The sequence below is a fragment of the Carica papaya genome, chromosome 9 (assembly GCF_054855325.1).
Source record: "Carica papaya isolate Zhongbai chromosome 9, ASM5485532v1, whole genome shotgun sequence".
In the NCBI taxonomy this organism is placed as follows: domain Eukaryota; kingdom Viridiplantae; phylum Streptophyta; class Magnoliopsida; order Brassicales; family Caricaceae; genus Carica; species Carica papaya.
Window position 1 is genome coordinate 7,401,316 of NC_142317.1, and position 24,143 is coordinate 7,425,458.

Sequence of the window (24,143 nt, forward strand, 5' to 3'; positions counted from 1 at the left end):
TGTACATGGTATTGTTCCTAAATTCACCTAGACCTTGGTCATTGGTGTTCGGTGATATTGGGAAATTGAAAACACCAACGTCAAAGAATGTATATCATATAAACTTAAATATATATTTTGGTTAACTAACTTTGTCCACATTTAGCATCTAGCAACCTTACCCATGCAAGAAAACCCATAAGGAAATAATAGCTACCATTATGCTATTACATGTATTATTTTCATGTTCTGGACGCAATGAGAGCATTGAAAGAGTTTCAACCGGTGGAACTCAATATTTCCAAACATAAACAACCCTCTCTATAAAATCAGTCCAAAAACCTCCTTCAAAGTTTCAGCTTCCCCGGCCGACAAGGCACTCATGCGTATCAAAGTCAATGTTATGAAGCCGGATTATGAGTTCTGCAAAACTAGAAACGGTTCTTGCAGTGATTAATTCACACTTGATTGATATCAGATCCCTGTAGAAAAGAACTGCTCTGCCTGGTCAATGAATCTCCTAGGAAATCTACAATGCAACATTACTGAAGCTGGCAAACCATGCTTCATTGTCATTTCTTCAGTAGCTTTTGTCGCTTTGCTCTCTCTTTGGTTCCGTAACCTGCTAACTCTGAAGCTGTTACCAGAGGCAGTAACCTTTCCAACAGGAACCCGCATGGCTCTCGAATTGAAACGGCTAGATCTTAGGGGAGTTTCACTCTGTGATTTCTTAATTTCAGAACCATGCTGATTGCATTCACCTGAACTTTCCCCCAGCAAATCTTCTAATGTGAGATTTGATCTTACTGCTGGCAAAACATTTTTGCATGATTTTAGCAAGGAGAGTAGCATTTCCAAACTAAGTTCTTGCTCAACCAGACCCTTATTCTGCTCACACCCGTAACAGGCAGCAACTAGAGTGCCAGCCAAGACAGGCATCAGTTCAGGGTCACTAAAAAACACGAAGGGTAGATCACAGACCTGTAGCTTTCACAATCAGCAATGCATTCTAATAAATAACATTAGGTCAGATAGGAGAGCTTAAAACTATTCACTGACCTTGTGAAGAATGGTGGGACCTTTTCCCCATCTAAGAACAGCTTGATTCCCCGGGTGAAACAAAGCAAAGTAACCAAGAAGAAGGAGAGATTCAAGCAAAAGCAAGCCCACCTGCACCAAATTGCACAGAATTTGGAATCATTTAATAAAGTCTGTTTCATATGCTACCAACCAGTATCTACTCTCAAACCTAGCCACAGAAGAATGCCACTACACTTCCATTTACCTTGTAACCAAAATATCCAATTTAAGTAAAGAAAGTATATATATATATATATATATATATATATAATTTGATTCTAGATTCTAGTAGTTACACTTGAACAATGAGAATAAGAAAATAAATAAAATTAAAACGCCAGAAAGTATATAAATGTGAAAGTAAATGTGATCAATCTTTGTAAGAGATTGATATTAAAAAATCAACAACTAAAAAATGAAGAAATATTAATCCAGCTCCGTAAAACTTTTGCCCAAGGAAAAAGATAGAGAGCTTCTCTCTATACACGTCCTTCTGGCCTTGACTTATGAGGAACCAATTCCACAACAACCGAAGTCGAGAAAACCTTCCTTAACTATTCCCATTGTAAGCACTTTCTCAACATAGTGGAGCTATAACCGGACAACAATCCCATCAAAGGTCCAAAAGGCCAAGCACCTTTGAGTAGGTAAGGATACAATGATCTGAGATGCACTACGATGTGTTACATAATATAAGTGAAGTATCGAACGCCATGTTCGGTTAATATACATCAGATTTGCAGCGGAGATGTTGGCAGCCATAAATGACACTCCTTAAATACTAATACTAGAGGAAGCATTAATCAAATTATATTGTCATTTTCTAAGTACATGAAATAATGACTGGAGAAAATAGTAGAAATTCCATATAGACAGACAAAAAAATTTCATTAATAGAAAATGCACGCAAGTGTATAAATGTCTGCACCCATATGTCATGGCATTGGTAACATGTCAGGCACCAACCTCATTTTGCCTGAACAAGTACCATGTCTACATTGCATGTCAATGCCCATGAAACAAAGGATGACTCTTCTATAATCATCCATCCTTTGGCATGAAGACAGCAAATTAATGGCATCTTATGACAAATGACCAATATTTTAGTAAGGAACTAGTAACTCTCTCAGAGTCCAGCTGGCAGTTGCATTCTTATTGTAGCATAAAATTATGGGTAGTTCATACGTCAAATTAGTTGGTATGTCTCTCACTTGACTGGTTTCAATTAATAAAGTTTATTTGATACTGTGTTTTCTCCATTTCCAAAGTCACAAGAATTTGTAAAATCACCTGATCAGCAGCTGCTTTCCATTTGTTCGTGCAATGAGACAGAAGAAAACTCATCAGGTGGAAGAACTCCATCTTTAGATCTGGCCTAGCCTGTAAGAATCGAAGGTATTAGAAGATGAACTTATCGAGAAAATTGAGTATGCAAGATCTTAGAAACCCATATACAGATTGTGGAAAATTACAATATATTGAGTAAAGTGGGTTCAGAAAGGAAAATGCAATCAAATTACCAGCATTCTTTGCATAAATGTGATGTCCAAGAGGGCCAAATTATTCAACACCTTCAGCACTCCAGTTGCCACCTCTTCGAAATTAGAAGGAAGGACATATGAAGCCTGAACCATGAGATCAAAATAAAATTCTGCTAAGGCATTCAGTCAATACCAAAAACTAACCAACAGTGTACCTTCATTTAAAAAAAAAAGGTTAAACAACCCTTTTTGAAAGAGAGGCTAATTTTCACCTGCTCTGAAGACGATTTATTGTTTGCCTGTAGGAGAACACTTGTTAACAGAGAAGGAAGACTGACTAGACCAGTTTCAAATACTGCAGAAAGGAGAAAGGAAACTGGTTGTTTCAAGCTCAATGTGTCTTCATTTTTTTGCTCCGGACCAACATTCGCAGCATTTTTCTCGTCCTTTTTCTGGGACAAACTCTTCTGCTGTTCGTCTGACACTTCAGCCTCAGCGATGGCAGTATTATTCAACTCAAGTGGACTAGCAATCAGCTTTTTTTCACTATCTTTGTCGATGAATACTGCTTCATCATTTTTATTCATTTTACACAAATCATCTGACAGTCTGTCATCTGGTATGTCTGCCAGAGGAATAGTGGTGCTCCCGTTTATAACAGACAACGGAGATCTAAGATCTCCAAAGGTGTTATTTATATAGGCAGGCTCTGCAAAATTTTCCTCTTGCCGTTCATTTCCTGACAACGCTTTATTGGCCAAAGATTCCCAATCAATGGAAGCAGATGCTCTGGTTCTTGATGTTAAAACCACCAATAGATGTATACTTAAGAGAATAGTTGAAGGAAATGGGGAGCCTTCCACCTGGGGCCTGTCATAAAGTGCGAAAAGATCTCGCAGCCGGTGGATAACTTGATATGCTATCAATAGCTCAAGCAAGCCACCTTGCATCTGGAGTTGTCGATCATCAGAGCTTACATGCCCAATGATTGTAGAAACAGACCATAGAAAGCCATCCAGTACCTCAGAAATTGATTCAAAAGTTTCAATTGATGTCTTACTTGATGTTAAGTTGGTGCTTCCAGGGACATTTAAAGAAGCAGCAATTTTTATATAGTTCTCAAGGGCTGCTGACAGCAAAGGAATAACTGGAGGTAAAAGATTCTGAGCAAGAAAATAACTCCTGTTCGCAGGTGTAGATAAAATAACCCTCAAAAGCTTCAAAAGGTGTATTGTCACCTGGCAAGCTTCAGGTTTAGATGTATAAGAAGCAGGTAGGGCAGAAGCAACAAAATCAAGTAGACCAGCTTGGCGAGCAGCATGCAACTCAGGCTCCTTTCCCTCCAAAAACTAGTTGAAAAAGAAATTTAAGAGGATGTCAGTCAGAATTTTAATTTAAATAAGTCCTCCTCAGCCCAAATTTAATAAGACCATTGGAGTTAGTCAAGAATTCACTTGACATATACCTTAAAAAAGAAAGGTCTTCCATAGCACAGAGAAGCTTGAATTTGATTCACAGAATAGTCATGCTTGTAAGAATGAAAAAAAAAAAATGAAAGCAAATAATATCTCTACCGCTCAAAAGAATCAATTACCGATAACAATGACAGATAGTGATTTTCTGTTCACATTCATTGAATCAAATGCAATGCAATTAACATCATTATCTTTGAAGGGAAGAAACAAACTTTGAAATTTCATAATTATTTGACATATGAAAATATAAAAATAATATACTGTAGCCTCCTAATAAAGTCCAATGAAACTACCTTGATCATTTCAGCAGTGATTAGCCCAATACTTGCAGCCCCCTCTTTTCTTGCTTGTCGGAGTCTTTTAAGCTCTTGAAGCCACCGAGCAATTTTTTCTCTTGCAGTTCCCATTGTGGTTCTAAATCCAATACCAATATTCTCAAAACCAGCTGGGGGCTCAGTAAATTCATATTTCATAGCCATAAGTTTTTGCCGAATTCTCTTGATTTTTCTCTTCAGTGATTGTTGCAATGATGCATCACCCGCAGCAAGAGAGGTGCTGCCTAAGCCTGAAATACAATTTGTTTGGTACTCACCACCGTTGCTGGTTGGTGTCAATCTGGCTTGACCCTCCTTATAAACAGATCGGCGCATTAAAGGTGAAGACTGATCTCTGAAATCCATGGAAGCTCTCTCCCGAATTTGCTCTAGGTAGAATTTGCGACGTTGTTCACTTTCACTGAGCCTCTCAGCTAATTTTTGGGCCAGAAGTTCAGCCTCCTCTTGCTGTGCTTTCGCTCTTTCCTCCTTCCTACGGAGCTGCTCAATGGCCCTCGCCTCACGAGCCGCACTGGAAGCCTTGCGTTCCTCTTCTCTTCTAACTTGAGCTTCTTCTTTTTTCCGCTGCGTCTCAGCAAGACGCTGCAACTTTTCTGCTTCAATGAGTTTTTTCCGTTCTAAAACAGCTTCCTCTCTAGCAACATCCTCTTTCTGTTTAGTTTTCATCACTTGAAGCTTTTCAGCTCTTCTCAATTCTGAATCATGAAGCTTCTGACGCAACATGAGTTTTTTGTTTTCTTCATTTAAGGAAGTAATGAACCGAACCTCGTTGACTTTACTGCTTTCATCACCAGCTCTCCTTGCAACTTGTGCTAGATAAGCTTCATGCCGAGATTCGCTACGTTGATGACGGGCATTCATTCCCTCTCGTAACTTCATACTGCGTACAGCCTGCCATTCATTAACACGATTCAATTTCTCTGAGGTACGCTGAAGCTTTTGAACTCTCTCATTCTCTAATTGACTTCGGATCCTCATAGCCCGTGCATGCTTTTCTTCTGCTTCCCTTTTCAAGTCCCAAGCCGTTTTTTTCTTCTTCTCAGGAGACATTAGTTTTTCATGCAAAATTCGGGCACGCTCAGCACTCTTTCGGCTCATGCTTGGGGAATGTGAGATACGAGATGAGGAACGGAATGGTGATGAAAGTATGTCTTCCCAGTTCCTCTTCTCCTTCCACGCATCCATGGTCTTCCTTGAAGTAATATTTTTCTTGTCCCTATCTTTTTCTGTCATGGGAGATTGTTTCTTAAATTGATCTGTTGACTTCAGGTTTTTCTCAACACTTTCTGCACCAAGATGCTCTCTCTTTTTCTTGACCAAACCACATGCAGCACAGTTGCTCTTAAGAGGTGCCACAACCGAGTTAATCTCAGAAGTGGATAGGTTCTCTGGAATTTTAGAACCTTCATCTACAAAGTTTACTTTGTTGGATTTACCTGATTCAGCATTTTGACCAATTCCGCTCAGCCTCCCTTGGTTAAAATCTGAAAGTTCACCCTGTTTTCTTGATCTCATCTCTCTGTCTTTACTGCTGTCTGTTGGATCATTTCTTTCAACCAAATTCTCCATATTGTTGTCATCAGACATATGATGGTGGCTAAACTCTGGGCCTGCATTATCACCAGCTCGAAAACTGGCTCTTTCTTGCTGAATTTTCCTAAATGCCTCAAGGGATGAAGCCAATATCTCAGCTCTGTGAGGTGAAGTTGTCATTCTACGAACCTGAAATAAGTATGATCAATTAATATTTTATTTTAGCTAGATAGAGAAGATAAAGACAATCTTTACAATCTTCCTACAGATAACTGCAATACTTAGATAATACAAATAGCAGAGGCATTAGGATTTCTCTGTTAAAAGTCCTAATAAGCCACAGCTTACGTCATCTTCAAATTGTTGGCACCTATAATAGCTGTGTGAGTTCAATCACTACTAACATCTTGATGTTATTATTTTGAGTCACCAGCAAAAAAACTTGCTCAAAAAGGAATAACAAGAAGATAGATGTTGATGTTGGATTAAATTGAATCCCGTGCAGATAGCTATACAAATAAATCAATTAATATATAATTTGACATGCTAATCATTAAACACTTTCATTAAATTGCTGGAAAGCAAATAACAAGAATATAAATTCTTACGGCGTGTATATTAAGGTAAAAGGTACATTATTAATATATTCCTTTCTCTGTAAGTAACTGTATTTTCTTTTATTACTCATATGAAACTATATACATAAGACCCTAATATTTAATGAAATGTAAGACATTCTACTCTTCCGCAGGTATGATAACCCTAAAAAGAAAAACTTCTCTCTCTCTCTCTTACATCCCTAATCTACTTTCATTGTCAAAATAAATAAATAAATACATAAATAACCTAGGAGGCCAGTCTTCATTGCTCGTTCCTCCCACCACCTAAGCAACCGGCCACCAGCCACCAAGATCGGCTTTCATTGCCAAATTTCAGCCCTTCCAACCACATCCCAGCCGTGCGTCCAGACGTTGTCTGTGCACAGCTCAGTCGCGGCTACCATCTCCTGCAGTTGCACAGCCTTAATTGCACCACCCAGTTGAGCACCTGCACACCAGTCACAGGTCTGCAACCCCATGCTCACAACCAGGCCATGCATCTGCCCTCTTATGCACAGGATTAAGCAGCTCCTCCATCAGCCGCCTCAACCACCACTACTATCACCTATTTTTTACCAGCCTTAACTGTGTCATAATATTAGGCAATGTCAGAGGTTTAATCTCAAGTTATATAACCCTATCAGGGTGGCTACGCAACAACTAGACAGAGAATTCCAACCAATTCAGGTAGTCTACTGCCTGAATGAGAAAAATTATTTGAATTGATCACAATTAATCTGGATAATCCTCAAGGTCAAAGGAAAATTTAGCCACATCTTGGCACTGGACTTAAATAAGAAGATCCACAGTTTGATGCGTGAAACGAAGAAGATTCAGGATAAACAGGTTGACTTTAGAACTCAATGGCACTTGAGATAAATAACACAGTTATGTTCCTAACTAATACGAAAGAGGCTTGGGATTCAATCAGAGAAACTTATTCCAAAAGGTAAAGGACGCAGCCAGATATATGATCTGAGTATAAAAGTTTGATCAGCAAGACAAGTAAACAAATCAGTCAGAGAATATGCCAAGCTTTTAAAGAGCTGGTGGTAGAAGCTTGATCAATATAATTGTCTCACTATGGAGTGCAGCAAATATGCAGGAGCTTTTAAAGGAGTAGTTGAAAAAGATAAAGTGTATTAATTCATGGCAGGACTTAATGAAGAATATGATCAGGTGAGACTTCAGATTCTGATAAAAGAGAAGATTTTATCCCTGAATGAGGTAATATCTCTTGGTAATGCAAAAGCAAATGGAAGATGAGTTATACTAGAATCCCGCACTATTGATAGCTCTGAAATGGCAAAAAAACGCTCCAAACAACACCAACAAGGGAAGGAGCCAAGTTACAACAAAATCTCAACTACTGGTAGGGAGAAGAGAAACAATTTTTGGTATACCTTCTGAAAGAAACCTCGAGACACCAAAGAAAAATGTTAGAAATTTCATGGAAAGCATAATAGCTCTAGCAAGGATTAAAGATACAAGAAGATTTAGGGACAGGTACATATGGGACATCCATAGGGAGAAGAAAAGACTACATATTCAGTGATTTTAAGGCAGAAACTGAACGCCTGAGAACATAACTTGAATGTCTTGAAAAGACTAAAAGTACAGGTCTCTTAGCACATTCAGGTACACTTTTTATTTTTCATGGTTTAAATGTCTCAGATAAATCTTTCACACTATCATGGACTCTGGACTCAAAAGCTACCAACCACGTGACCAACTCTAAATTTTTTGACACCCATGCTCCATGTCCCAGCAATAGAAAAATTGTCACTTTTGATGATTCACAAACCATTGTAGCAGAAATTTGAAACATAAAGCTCAATATTTTACTTTGTCATGGATTGTGGACCGAAGAGCTACCGACCACATAACCAACATCTCTGAATTTTCAACACCCATGCTTCATGTCCCAGCAACAGAAAAACTGTCACTTCTGATGGTTCACGAACCATCATGCTGAAGTTGGAAACATAAAACAAATCCTAACTTTACTCTTACTGATGTACATCATGTCTTTAAATTTTGCACAAACCCCATATCAGTAACCAAACTATCTCAGGACCTTAATTTTAAAGTATTTTTTCTTCTTCTATTAGTGAATTTTGCACAAACCCTATATCAGTAACCAAGTTATCTCAGAACCTTAATTGTAAAGTGATTTTTTCTTCTTCTATTTGTGAATTTCAATGACAGAACTCAGAGAGGGTGATTGAACGTGCTAAGTCTCGGAATGGATTATACTTCATGGATACACTCGATAACCCACATACCTCTCTCTACCAGCTTCTTAGATAAGTTATGACTTTACCACAAAAGATTACAACACTCTTCTGTTACAGTCCCTACTGATGGATTGCGTTATGGGACAATTCACAATGAAATCAGTAGGTATAATTGCATGTTTCTTCGATTCTCTACCTTCACCTAGCTTTAGAAATTAAAGGAAATAATTAGGATTCATTGGACAGAGAAAATCCTACAATCTCTAGAGAGACGTGTACTCTTCATTGAAGAAAATATTCAAACATAATGTTTTTTTCTCCCATAGCAGAAGATATATATAAAGAGGGTAGTTAGTTCTGTAAATTTGAATTTCCAGAATTACCTAAACTACCTTTGTCTTATAGACTTATTTCCTCGCCTAATACACACTTAACACTTATTTAAACACGCTTACATAAAAATTATATAATAACATTAAAACTAACACACATGGATAAGTAATTACATAGGATATTCTTTTTCATTCCTCCTTTGGTAAACCTCCAAGTTACACCTTCTTTCTCTACCTTTAAGGCTATGTTGCCCTCTTTATTTTCATATTACAACAACAAAAACTACACCATGATGTACAGACCGGACTCCCTAATTTGGAAATTGCAGAAAAATGGCAAATTCTCCATTCGGTCTTTCTTCAATAAGCTGTCATTTAGCATTGGCCGGTCAAACTCTATACCTGCTGCATATTTCCCCTACAAAGCCATTTGCAAAGCTAATGCTCCCTCCAGGATTGCTTTCTTTGCTTGGGAAGCTGTTAAGGAGAAGATCCTGACATTGGATAATTTGATTAAAACAGGAAAAATTTTGGTCAACAGATGTTTCCTTTGCAAAAATGATGCTGAGAGTTGCAATCATATTCTTCTTTGGTGCCCTTTTACTGCTAATTTGCGGCACATGGTTTATAGTCTGATTAGCATTAATTGGGTTATGTTCAGCTCTGTTTATAATGAGATTATGGCCTAAGAGGATTTAGTTCCTAACAATTATGTTACTCGGCTAATTCCTTTAATTATCTTTTGGGTTATTTGGAAAGAAAAAAAACTTGAAGGCATTGAAGATACTTTTGTAAATATCAAGGATAGATGGATACATTGTCTTGGATCCATACTTTTGGGTCGCAGTATCTTATCTTTTAAAGACATGGGAGCTATGATCGATATGCTCATTGATATGTAAATTTTTTGTAAACGGGCGGTACCTCTTTGGTACCACTTTTTAATGCATTTTCATACTTTTATCTAAAAAAAAAAACTACACCATGATGTATGTGAACTAGTAAAACACATGCGCATGATTTTTCTACTAGCAATAAAAGAAGCAATTTCTTTTTGATTCACGGTAATATCTGGACTTTTCGATTGATATTCCTACTATTTCTAGCACTCACTAGTTTGTTTCTTTTATTGATAACTGTACTTGGGTAACCAGACTTTTCGATTGAAATCTAAAGCTAAGCTTAGTTATATTATTCCCCAATTTCACAATATGATCAAAATGCAAGTTGGGGCAAAAATAAAATATTCTCATACTGATAATACCCAAGATTACTTTAACCAAACATTGCATTCCTTCTTTTAAAAAGAAAGAACTGTTCATGAGTCTTCCTATGGCTACACTTCCTAACAAAAAGCAAAGTAGCATAATGAAAAACAGCTACTTGCTCACTACTACACAACTTTTTTGTCTCACACACTACTAAGGAGAAATTGTGTTAACTTACTCCTACCTTATAAACTAGTTAACATTTCAGATATTAGAACTTTGCAGTCCAATAAAGGTTTTAGCTACCATCTTTCTTGAGGTACAAGTCACCAACAACTTTATTACTCAAGTCTTTGAGTGTGTTACCTACTTTCACATACACCAGTCTCAAAGAGGAAAACTTAACCTCAAAGTCATCAAGTGCGTACTTGTAGAATACTCGCCCATGCAGAAAGAATACAAATAATGTCATCCCTCCACCAAAAAGTTATGTATTCACTAACGTTATCTTTATTGAGACCGGATCATCAAGTGCGTACTTGTAGGATACTCGCCCATGCAAAAAGAATACAAATGTTGTCATCCCTCCACCAAAAAGTTATGTATTCACTAATGTTACCTTTATTGAGACCGCATCATCTTTGATAGACCCTATCTTAAGAAGGAGACTACATTTGAAAATAAGGAGGATCCATCCTTTTTTTGACATTCTCTTGCCCTTAAATACTAGATTTTTTAAAATAACCACCACATCAGAAAATGCCCACGAGATGAGCCTAAATCTCAAACGATACAGGAATTATGGTTTTCTCAAGTGTATTCAAGAAGGAAAAACATGTTCAAAAATCTGAGTCGAATGCTGGAAATGAGATAAGCTATGAGAATCCTTTTCCTTCTGATATTGACATATTTATTGCACTTAGAAAAGGCACGAGAGAATGCAGTAAGCATTCACTCACTAAATCTAAAACTTTGTACATTTTGAAAAAATAATCCCCATCTTACAATAACTTTCCTATGAATCTAAATACAGTGTCTATTCTTAATACACTATTCGAGACTTTAACATTTAAGGAATGAGAAAATACCATGATTGTCGAAAGGCAGGCACTAGAAGAGAATCAAATATGGGAAGTGGTGGACTTATTGAAGGGAAAAAGACCTATATAATGCAAATGGGTCTTCATTATAAAGTACGAACCCGATGAAACTATTGAGAGGTACAAGACGAGGTCAATAGCTGAGGGTATAACCAAGCCTATGAGATTGATTACCAAAAGACTTTGGAACCGGTTGCAAAGAAGAATATGATATTTGTCCTACTATCCTTGACCGCAAACTTTAATTGACACAATTTGATGTGAAGAATGTCTTCCTGCATGAGGAATTAAAAAGAAAAATTTACATGCAAATTTTTTCCGAGTTTACCAAGGAAGTATAAACAAACAAAGTATATAAGCTAAAAAATGCATTATATGGCATCAAATAATCCCCCCACGATACAGGTAAAGGGAGATCATATCTTGTTCATTAATTGTTACAAGTAATGATGAACAAGAAAAAATGGTAGTTAAGCAATGCCTATTAAAAAATTTTGAGATTCAATAATTAAAAAACTAAAAATATTGTTGATGAACTTGTTGTGAATGACAAATGCGTCAAAGGCAATGAAGTTTTGAGGGAGAGGGCGAAAGAACACTTTTAAAAATTATTTTCCGAAGAATATAACTACAGACCAATCTTGACAATATCCCCTTCAAAAGACTAAGTGACAGTGAAAGAGATATACTTGAAGAAAAATTCACTGAAGACGAATTTTTGGGCTAGCTTAAGGAATGTGATGGGGACAAAGCCCAATGACCGGACGGTTTCAAAATCAAGTTCCTTCAATCATTTTGGGACATCATCAAAGCTGACATTATAGAGCTATTCAATGACTTCTACAGCAAAAATACCTTTGTAAAATCATTCAACTCCACTTTCCTTGTCATGATCCCCAAAAGAGCTCAACCAAAAATTGATAATGATTTTCGACCTATAAGTCTCATCAAGTGTATTTACAAATTGTTATCCAAAGATCTAGCAAAAATATTGTCAAAAGTATTAAAGAACATCATTAGAAACCGTCAACACGCATTCATTCCTGGGAGACAGATTGTTGATGCTATTTTAATTGCTAATAAAACAGTCGATGATGCCACTAGACACAATAAGAATGGAATTTTGTGTAAACTTGAAATGGAAAAGACGTTTGACTATGTTAACTGGAATTTCTTGGATTATATGCTTTTGAGATACTTAGTTTCAGACCCAAATGGAGAAGTTGGATAAAAATATGTTTCCACTACTAGTTTTGTTGTGATTGTCAATGGCAGACCTTCCACATTTTTCAATGCCTCTAGAGGTCTACGACAAGGGGATCTCCTTTCCCCTCTCTTATTTATTATTGTGATGGAGGCTCTGAATCAACTAATTGAGAAAATAAAATCATTGAACTTGATTAAAGGGATTATTGTGGACAACAGAGAACATAAAATAGAAATTGTACATATTTTCTTCGCTGATGATACATTAATTTTTTGCCAACCGGATTCCAGCTCTCTCATTTTTCTTAAATGTATTATGCTGTACTTCCAAGCAGTCTCCGGATTAAACATAAACCTACAAAAATTTGAGATAGTTTTGTTGGGAAACAGCTCCAGAAATGAGGATTTCAGTGTAGTTTTAGGTTGCAAGCAGATACAGTTACCTATCACTTACCTTGGGGTTCCACTTGGCATCAAGCACAATGAAAATAATTGTAAGAAACCTGTGATCGATTTGTTCAATAATAGATTAACTATTTGGAAGAAAAAATTTCTATCAAAAAGAGGTAAATTGACTTTAATTAAAAGCACACTCTCCAATCTCCCGATCTACTTTTTATCGATGCTTAACATACCAAGGGTGGCCAAAAAACTAGAACAAATCCAATGTAACTTTCTTTAAGGGGGCGGCGAAAATTGCAAAAAATACCACCTAGTGAACTAATTGGAAATTAAAAAACCCTTAAAAGAAGGGGGTTTGGGACTAAGACCAATAGTAAAACTAAACAAGACATTCTTGGTAAATGGATTTGGAGATACTAGAATGAAAATGACAACATCTGCAACATAGTGATAGACTAAAAATGATATAATAGCAATCCACAAAATCTCTCTTACATAAAAAACATCAATTATGGTTATAGTTTATGAAAGAACATCACTACACTAAACAATATGATATTTCAATGTTCAAAATGGAATATTAGTAATGAAAAAAGGGCTCATTTTTAGGAAGATATATGGTGCGGTTCAGAAAGATTAAAAGACAAATATCCCTTTATATATGGGATTGCTAGAAACAAAGTTATCAAGGTAAATGAAATTGCTAGTTCAATCATTTCTGCCTTCTAGAGTGTTCTGGTGATGAGAAACTTTTAAGACTGGGAACTAGAAGAATATCAGTCCTTGCTCCATTGATTGGCAAACACAGCTGCAAAATCAAAACAACAAACTGCATTGGAAATTAAAAAAAATGGCTTTTTTAGTGTCAGTTCTCTTTACTCATTTCTGGCCTGTCATAACTCTGATAAACAATATTCTTTCCCTTAAAAAATCATTTAGATATTAGGTGCCCTCCCCTCCTGTCCCCCCACGCACCACCCGAACAAAGAATAACTTTTTTTGCTTGGGAAGCTGCTATAAAGAAAATCCTCACAATGGACAATTTCATGAAAAGATGGCACACTACTGTCAACGGATATTTCTTATGCAAGAGATCTTTTAAATCATGCAATCATCTACTCTTGAAATGTCAAACATCTCACAAACTCTGGAGTATGATCCTTGGGTTTTTGGAAATTTATTGGGTAATAACAGATTCTGTTAATTCTGAATTTCTGGCTTGGGAAGGTTTGAGCAATAACAAAGTGCTTAAATTAATTTTTCTTACTATATTCTGGGTTATTTGGGAGGAGAGAAACAACAGGATTTTTGAGAGGATTGAATAAGATTTTCAAAGCACTAAAAGATAAATAATTTTATTATTTTATCTCTATTGTTTTAGGGCATAATCTAAACTGTTTTGAAGATCTAGATTCTATTGTAGATATACTTATCGACATGTAAATTTTTTGTAAATTGGTGGTGCTCCCTTAACACCTCACATCAATACATTTTCACATCTTTTATTTATATATATATATATATATATTTTTTTTTTTTCTCAAAACAGAAGTAGCCTATTCGAAAGCATGGATATTCATTGCACAAGAAAAGTATGACGTTGACCTTTTAAAAGAAACTAGTAAGTTGGTCAGTAAGCTTGCTAGCATCCAATTGATCTCAATTATAAACTGAGATTGGCAGAATAAGACACAGATATTGGCAGAAAAATGTACTAGGAACTGGTTGGAAAACTGATATATTTATCACATACCAGACCAAATATAACCTACATAATAAATATGATAAGTCAGTTCATACACAAGCTCAAAAAAGTACACTTGTTATCTACAGTGTATTGTACTACTTAAAAATACATTAAGAAACGAGATTATATTTAAACGAAACAAGCAAGCTACTTCTTTAAGCATAAATTGACGAAGATTATGCAGGACAATTAGTAGACAAGAGATTTACTATCGGATATTACATCTTCCTTATAGAGATCTAGTCACTTCAAAAAGTAAGAAGCAGAATGTGACAATGTAGTCTAATTCACAGTCAAAATTTAGAGTAATAGCTCAAGTAGTATGCGAGAAGCCTACAAGACTACACAATGATAATTTTTTTCTAAACGAAAAATATATAATATATTCGTTAATTACAAGCAATGGAAGTACCAATCCATATATAAAAGATATTTACATGTCAATTATACGATCGAAAAGATTACTTAAATTCTCCATAAAATACAAAGAGTTACTTGTAACGAGAAAACCCAAGATTGATACCATCTAGCTTTAACCTTATCAACATCTTCTTCCACCCCTTTAAAGTCCTTCTATTTCTTTCTTTCCACAAAACCTAAAAGATAGTAAGATAAATAAGTCCGAAAGATTTTTCCTACTACTTACACCCTTCCGTGCCCATATCTCCTCCCCAACATTACCCATCATTCCCTAATTGATGTCCAACAACCCATACGTCATACTCCATAATTTATATGCTAGAGGACACCATGGTAAAATGTAGTTGCAAGTCTCATCTGCTCTCTTACAAAGATAGCAACCGTTCATCAAAATATTTCCCTTTCTCATAAACCTATCAATGGTCAAAATACATCTACAACCTACTTCTAAAGCAAAGAAAGTGATTTTTGGGAAAATATTCACTCTCCATATATTCCCGAAAGAGAATCTCCAATAAGTTATTCTTGATAAAATATTTACAAAAAAAAAATCCAATCGAAAAAGTCTCAGTTGGGTTAGCGGTTCAAATTGGTTGATCGTCTCTCACATTCAAGGATACTGAAGACAATAATCTTGAAAGAGATTTGTTATCATTTATTTCCCAATCATTTTTTTCGAAATAAAAGTTATTTCCAATCATTAATATTCCTCAGTCCCTCCACATGCTACTCCTTTCCAACCCCCAAATTCTCTAAATGACTCATTAACTAATTTATAGTGACAATAAGTCAGCAATTAATATTGTTCACAATATGACACAATATGGTAAAATTAAACATATCAAAGTCGATAGACATTTCATCAAGAAAAAGCTGGATAATTGGTTGATATGCACACCTCATATACCTAGCACCTCGCAACTTATGATGTGGTGACTAAAAGATTGAGCAATCTTGGACTTCAGACAATTATTTTCAAGTTGGGAGTGGATCATATCTACTTATCAGTTGGAGGGAGAATGTTAGGAAGTATATATTAAGGTTAATGGTACATTAGTAATATTCCTCTCTTTGTAATTATTTGTATTTCCTTTTATTATTCATATAAAACTATATATATATCGCCCTAATATTCAATGAAATATAAGACATTCTATTCTTTCACATAAACATTTTTTTAAGATAAATGATGAAGTATATTACTATAGGCACTAATAAGGTGCCACCCATGTACAAAAAAATTTACATGTCAATCAAATTATTCACAAGGTTCAATAAATCCTCGCTGCTAAATCTCATTTCATGATAAGAATCCAACTTTTTATTTCTTCAGATTCTCTGAATATCATAATAAATGCTTGAGATGAATCATCAAAAATATCTTAAATTACTACTTTAAAACATCAGAGGAAACAGGAAAAATACCAAAACAAAAATGCCAATTCTAAACACAAAAATAACGCCAAGAAAAAATGCCATATTCTATCTGAAGAACTCTTGTCAAAAGTTCAATCAAATGTTACACTGATTTCGGTGCATTTGTTGGTTGCTTGAGTAAAAGAAGTAAACATCCTTACCTCCCATGAAAGTGCATGTGGCCGGCGATGGTCCGTCTTCAAAGTTATTGGTGCTCCATCAATTGACTGAGGAGAGGACTTTTTGACTTTCTCAAACTCCTCTACTCTATCAGTCAACTCTTTGAAATCAGAGGCAGCCTCTTCAAGCACCAGAATAGCCTCCTTCGTCTGCTCTAAATCACATTCCAATTCACAGAGAAGATAAAGCTCATCTATTGCCCTATTAAGATTTTCAAATAAGAAGCACCAAAGCCGTTGTCTAAACCTTTCTTTGCTTTCAGCTATTTTACCATCTTCAAGGACACTCGTAACCTGGGGCTTTAAGAGGATGTGATCTATCATTCCGACCTGTGGATCTCCTAAGGCTCCCACAGAGACTGTCAAAGTTGACCCTCCAGAAATTTCAGGCTCCCTCTTTTCAGCTGTCTCAACTACGCTGATGGCACGTATCTGAGTTTGTACTGGATTTTCATGTATTATTCCATCCCTTGCATCTCTAGAGCCTTCAACAGAAGAAGTCACGTTTGGTGCTACAAAGATTTCAGGTCCACTCTTTTCCGATGTCTCATATTCTCCAATAATATCGAATTTTGACAGTTTCTCATGTATTATTTCGCCCTGTGAATCTCTCAAGTCTCCAACTGCGACTGTCACAATCAATCCTCCTGACATTTCAGGTCCACCACTTTCAGATAGAAGTGACTCAGCACTGTGCACCTTCGTACTTGAAACCTCATGGGAAACCAGTACTCCATTGACCCTTGATTCATCTACTTCAGATACAACTTCTGGTACTCCAGCCTCTTCCTGTGACAGATTGCTAGATTTTAAATGGCAATCATTTATTTGTTTGAGGTTCACAGTATGTGTTCTCTTCCAATCTGGCACATTATTAACCCTTTCAATATTTTCTTCGTTCCCAATTAGCACTCCACCATCACTGAAAGAATTGAATTCAACCACATCTAATACATTGTCATTCACCTCTTCACAGCTGTCTCTAGTCATTACCAGTACACCAGAATTAATATTTACTAGCTTTCCAGCCAAAAATTCGTTCCCTTTGAGACTAGAAGAAGAATATGATGATGATGATGATGATGATGACGATGATGATGACGACGACGACGACGACGATCCCAATGATGGTGTCGATGATGACGATAATGTTGATGACAGCAATGATGATGATAACAATGATGACGATGATGATGATGATGATGAAGCCAGCTGAGAATTACTCTCATTCTTCCTAAATGTCATCAGATTATCATTTCTAGCTCCATCACTGTTCTGATCATGCTGCACCAAATTACTATCCTCAAGGGCTCCCCATTTGAATTTGTGAACCCCCTTGGGCTTATTCTTAAATGGAGTTAGTGGATTGTTGCCACCCTCAGCATTAGAATTGTTAAGATGTGAAGGTAGCATCTTTGAACCTCCACAATCTTGTTGGACAAGATAATCATCTGAGGAACACATGTCCTGTTTATTTTCATTGGACAACGCAGCAGAATTTGTTGCACCACTCTTGTCTTTAGCATAATTTCTTCCACCCTTTTGCACATAGTATCTATTCCTGCCAGTAGAGCTTCCACCCTTATCATCTACTGGAGGCCGAGTAGGAAGCAAATTGGAAGAACTTTTCGATGTGAATCCCCCGACCCAAGTTTGAATTGAGCTACTCCTGTGCTTCTGCACAAAGGGAAGAAAGAGATACTTAAAGCCTGCCATTGAAACCCGTCTACTTTAAAAATCCTAGAGCATATACCAACGACCGGTCTAGAATATACCAAACAAACTACTAAATGTTTAAGGTAGCAAAAAATAAAGATGAACTTGTAGAGTTTAGGTTTGGCACAGTAACTATGAATACAATTATAACAATATGCCTTTTCGTTCCAAATTTCATCTTTATAAGAAACGAGACTACAAACAAAAATCAAAAGGAAATCAGTAAATTATGAGAAATGCAGAGACTGGTATCTAAGGGTCAAGCAACAAAGAATACCCGTTTCACTTGAAACCATCCGGATCCCTCTTCTACTGCTTCTTCACTACTCTCTGTCGCCAACCTTTCACTGCTTTCAGCTGTCTCACCTACTCCAAGGGCATCCATAACCTGGGAATTCAAATCATGTACTTCTCCATCTTGTGGATTCTCAGATTTCCCACTAGAAGCTCTCACAATCAACTCTCGAGATAATTCAAGACCACCTTTTTCAGCTGTCTCAACCTCTCCCAGGGCACTCATTGTGCGGGATTCAGACAGTTCGTCATGCATTTTTCCATCCTCTAGATCTCCACGGTCCTCAACAGAAGCTGTGAGAATCGACTCTCTAGAAATCTGATGCCCAGACTTTTCAGATGTGAATAACTCATTATTTTGAACACTAAACTTGGCCTTTGAAACCCCATATGTAACTGGCGGTTCAGAAATTCTAGGCTCTTCTACTTCTAATACAGCAACAGGTGTCTCAAGTTTTATCCACGAACCAGGCTTTTCACCAGAAGAATGGCAAGAACTTAAATGATCACCTTTTATCCCTTCAAGATTGTCAGTATGCATTTTATTGCAACTTTTCTTCATAGTATTTGGTAGTTTGTAGTTCACCACTTCACAAGTTTCTTTGGTTGACTTATCCTTATGAGTGGATGCATTGTTATTGAAACCCACATTGGCACTTTTCTTCAGCAAAGAGATCTGCTGGGGTTTAGAAGACAAAGACGAGGAAGAAGATGAAGAAGTATAATAAGACGAGGAAGTGGTAGAAGAGCTACATAAAACGCTATCCAACCTTTTCTCATTGTTCCCACTGGCCAGAGAAATACCATCTCCAATATCATCAAACTTGATTTCAGACCCATGGCTATTTTGACGGTGCAATACCAAATCATCTGCCTCTAGCGCTCCCCACTTAAATTTGTGGACCACATTATCGCTGGTCTTATCGCTATGGCTGTTAACAAATGAAGGAGACATCTTTGAGCACTTAGTATCCTGTGCAACTGCATGTTTTTCAGGGAAAGACACCGTCTTTTTATCCTCATTTAACACAGCAGTAGAATTTACAATACCATCCTTATCATGCATGGCAAAATTCCCTCCAGCCTTTCGCTGATGGGATCTACGCTTGCCACGTGAACTGCCAACCTTGTTATTTGGCGAGGGCGGACTGCGAACTAAATTAGAAGAACTTTTCGCCGTGAATCCCCCAACCCAACTTTGAATTGAAAACCTCCTATGCCTCTGGACAACAAACGAAAATAAGAAAGGGTTAAAGCATACATTGATATCCATCTGATCAACATAACAATGAAAACAGCTATTTCCTAATATAATAAGAAATGAAAGAAGGCAAAAAAAAGTAAAGCATTTATTCTCAGAGAAATGATGACGAAATAGATAAAAAGATTTTGAAAGCCTTTAGAGAGAGAACAAACAGATCATGCATTAATTTCACTCAAAATTTATTACAGAAATCCTGAATTTATTCACATAAGACTTGTCAAGCTGGCTGCATGAAGCATCCTCTTGTAAGACTGAAGCTACAAATAGTAAGGTGTCATATTCTGCATTTATAATGCTTTTGTGAATTAATGGCATTTATTTCTCATGCAATAACTTAAAATCACCAATTGGTTAGTATCATATTTAGGCATGAATCTGTGGTGCTAAAAATGGCATAAGAGCTAACCCGAGCCTATTTCCATGTTGGATATGTGGCTTTTTCGTGAGTAGTTTATGGAGCCAAGGTTCCATCATAAGTATAACTTGTAGTTTCCATCAGCTTAGAATAAGCCAAGATATGTGTGACTTTCTAACTTGCAAGATTTGATTCTTTCTCCAATGGAAGGGAGTTAGCAACAGCCCACATCCCATACTGATAACACACTTTGAGAAGTTATATACAGTCACAACTACTCAATCTTCACAGCACCAATAAGCTTGCGGTTTCTAGTGGACATTTAGCAGTATGGAAAGGTCCTGAGTTCTTTTAGACAAGCAACACTAGCACACTAGCAGAAAATCTTAAGTTACGCAACAAGACTTTCATAGAAAGAGATTGAAATTTGATATGCAAGAAAAAACTCATAGCAATTGCTTTGTATGAGCACTGGTCCAGCCTCAGAATTTGTTACCATTGAACAAAAAATCGAAACAGACAAAAAAAAGAAGGGTCTGATCAATCAACTCAGTTGCATACTTAATTATTACGTACCAAATATCAAAACCACTAATAATATACGATGAAGTTTTACACTTATCCGTCCCCAACTTCATTTCTCACTTTTAATTTGCAGGTAAAGAAATCCATAAACAAGAATCTTATACCTTTGTGTGGTTAACATCAGCAAGCTAGTTAGCTAATGCGAGTATTTAGATAACCTGAGTAAACTTTTCAGTCAAGGGAAACAACAAACCACCAATCAACTCTCTAAGCTGATAACTGACAATGTATGTTTAAACATGTCATGGCACAGGCCAGCGAAGTTTAAATTATAAATATCGAGAAAATTTCAAGATAACCATGTTGAGTGAAAGAAAATGAAAGCAACACCTTCTTCACTTGAAACCATCCTGAGCCCTGATCATCCACACCATCGCTGCTATTCTCCATCAGCAACCAATCGAAACCCGAGCTTCCTCCCGAAAGGAAAGCAACCAATAAACTACGGCATCAAAAACCCAAAATTTACCCAAGCATAATGGAGCATCAAATGTCCGTTTGCAACAGAACTGCTGTTTTCATTGACCGTGAGCGATCATGATGGTCAAAAATCGAAAAGGGTAATCGAGCAAATCAATGAACATCAGAGAATCGAAAATAAAAGAAAGAATAACAAGAGAAGATATTAGTATTTAGAATGTTGAAGAATTTGATTTCACAATTGAAGGAAAATGACAGCTCAATATTACAAATTGACTTCCTGGGGACATATAATTCCGAAGAAAGCAGAATTGAGAAAATAAAAGATGTGATATTTTCAAATAAATGCAGGAGTTTGAGGAAGTGGAGAACTGTCTAGGGTTTTTTTTCTCTTTTTTTTTCCCTTGTCCTTACAATTCTGAAGGAGGGAGGATGGGGAGGTGGAGTTGGAGGAGGAGGAGGAGGAGGGAAGACAAGAGGGATTATTCCACAGCGGTGAAAATGAAGAAAATGGTAATAAACAAAAAAGGTTTTCTTATTCAACAGAAGATATTTACTTTATCAAATATTCCATCTATTTGGACAAATGAAGATCCATCAATCAGATCATTCAAAAAAACAAGAATAAAAAAAATGAAAAGATAGAGAAACCCATCAATCGGCATGGATTAAAGAAGCATGCAGAAAGGTTAAATCTTTATGTCTAATTGAAAAGTGAAGGGGTTAACTTGCTGAGGTTTCTTTTTAGAGGAAAAACAAAAGGGGTTACGGTCAATTTGGATTTGATGATATCAATAAAAATGACATGTTAAATGAAGAAAAAGTAAAATAATACATTTATTAATGAAATATATAATAATAAAATGTTTCTTTCGGATAACAAAAATAAGAGCATTTGTTAGTAAATTTTTTAAAAATATTGAAGATAACTAATTTCACCGGAGTGTAAAAAAGATTTTTGTTTGAAACGAGTATAGTGCTTTTTGGGAATAACATTGTTATTTTATATTTATATTAGTTATTTCATAATAGAATGTATGTTTTACGTTACAACACAATTTATATATTTATAAAAATAATTTTAAAATTTATGAACATGTAAAAAAATTATAAGTTTGTTACTTAGTAATGTATAAAAAAATAAATTATCGACCTAATTCTATTTGAAATTAATTTAAGAGGAATTTTATTTTCTATATATATTTAAAAATAACTCATCCTAATTAATCAAAAAAATTATATATATATATATATATACACATTTTTTTTTTAACAAAAAAGACAATTGAAAAATAAATAACTAAAAGATGTCAATATCAAATATGAAAAATCTGTAGATAATATTATATATATATATATAAAGATTATACATTATGCATGCAAAAAATCTTCAATTATCTTTAAAAGTAACTTCGAGTAAATTCTAAAAAATAATATTTTTAAATAGAAATATTACCATATGTAATGGATACGTTAATAATCATTAATGTGAATAATTTTTTTCTATATAAATGAACGAGAAATCAAATAAATTAATAAATAAAACTTAAGTGCATGGTTTTTCACATTAATAAAAATCACATAAATGAAAATCATTAATCATAATAATTTATTTTAATCATTATAAAACATTTAATAACTAGATATTATCATATCTAACGTACTTATTATTAATGATCATAAATAAATCAAAATATTAAAAATTTAAAAATAATAATAATTTTAAAACACATTCTCTCAAATAATTTATTTTAATTAAATATTATTATCTATTAAATTAAAATATGTATTTTTGTACAAAATTTATTCTAAGACAACATTATAACTTTTTATATTAAATCTTTTTCTTTTTTATTCAATTATCTCAAATTAGTGCTATAAAACTTATATCTTATCAATAATATTTTAGTTTAATGATTAAATTTTTATGATATATTTAAAAATCACAAATTCAAATTGCATTAAGAAAGTAAAATTTTCTATTTTGTATGCTGTCAGTTTATAATACTTAATTTAATGAAATTGAATGTTTAGTTTTATTAGTATGTTAGTACAGAAGTACGTTGATAAAGTTAAGATAAGTTTATTATGTTTTTGAATGAAATACACATTCTATAAACCGTAAATTTTTCTTAATTAAGATGGTTATAAAGAATTAAAAATTTTACTTAATTCTTTTTTTTTAAAAAAAAAAACCTATATTGTAACGACTCCGAAAAATTTAAAAAGAAATACATATAATAATTTGAGTGCGGAAGTGAAATAAAATATTAAGGTTAACATTCCTTACGCAATAACTTAAAAGTACTAAACAAACATCACAGAATAAGTTCTCTGAAAGAAATACGAGAAATGAGAAAAATAAAGGAAACTACAAAGCATCTAACATCTACTCGCAGTCTTCTTGTGGATCGGGCTCGGAAATCAAATCTTTTTGATCTGAAATGGTTAAATAAGGAATGAGCTACATTAGGTCAGTAAAAACATCACACTATATCGCCGTTACAGAAGTAAAGGTTGGTAGAAAATTAAAATAACCAATGGAGCAGTAGATTTAAACCAATACATTTATTTAAAATAAAACCATTTACATTTTTTCTTACCATTGGAGAATTTATTGAAATAAATTATATAAGTAATAATATCATATAGATCACAATTCCATGCATAATCAGTAACATAGAACATATCATAAATTTATATTCATTAACAATAACTAATCATCACCATTTCTCGTTTTACCAGCCTACTAGTATCCATGGAGATCTATAGGGGTGTCT

At 35.1% G+C, this 24,143-nt stretch overlaps 1 protein-coding gene across 2 annotated transcripts; it reads right to left on the bottom strand.

Moving 5' to 3' along the window:
• Window positions 1-80: 80 nt before the first annotated feature.
• On the bottom strand, window positions 81-22,103 carry LOC110811149 (uncharacterized). Of its 2 annotated transcripts, none has more exons than XM_088210828.1 (9): window positions 21,274-22,103; window positions 18,723-19,961; window positions 16,712-18,406; window positions 4,309-6,072; window positions 2,813-3,889; window positions 2,580-2,684; window positions 2,350-2,439; window positions 1,039-1,149; window positions 81-960 (listed from the first exon to the last, which is right to left on the bottom strand). In XM_088210828.1, exons 1-9 carry the CDS (start codon window positions 21,331-21,333, stop codon window positions 454-456), a joined length of 6,648 nt encoding a protein of 2,215 aa, XP_088066954.1. In that variant the 5' UTR covers window positions 21,334-22,103; the 3' UTR covers window positions 81-453. The 2 variants fall into 2 exon arrangements, with proteins under 2 accessions (XP_088066954.1, XP_088066955.1); XM_088210829.1 differs by lacking the exon at window positions 21,274-22,103 and adding an exon at window positions 20,410-20,595.
• Between the last annotated feature and the right edge of the window lie 2,040 nt (window positions 22,104-24,143).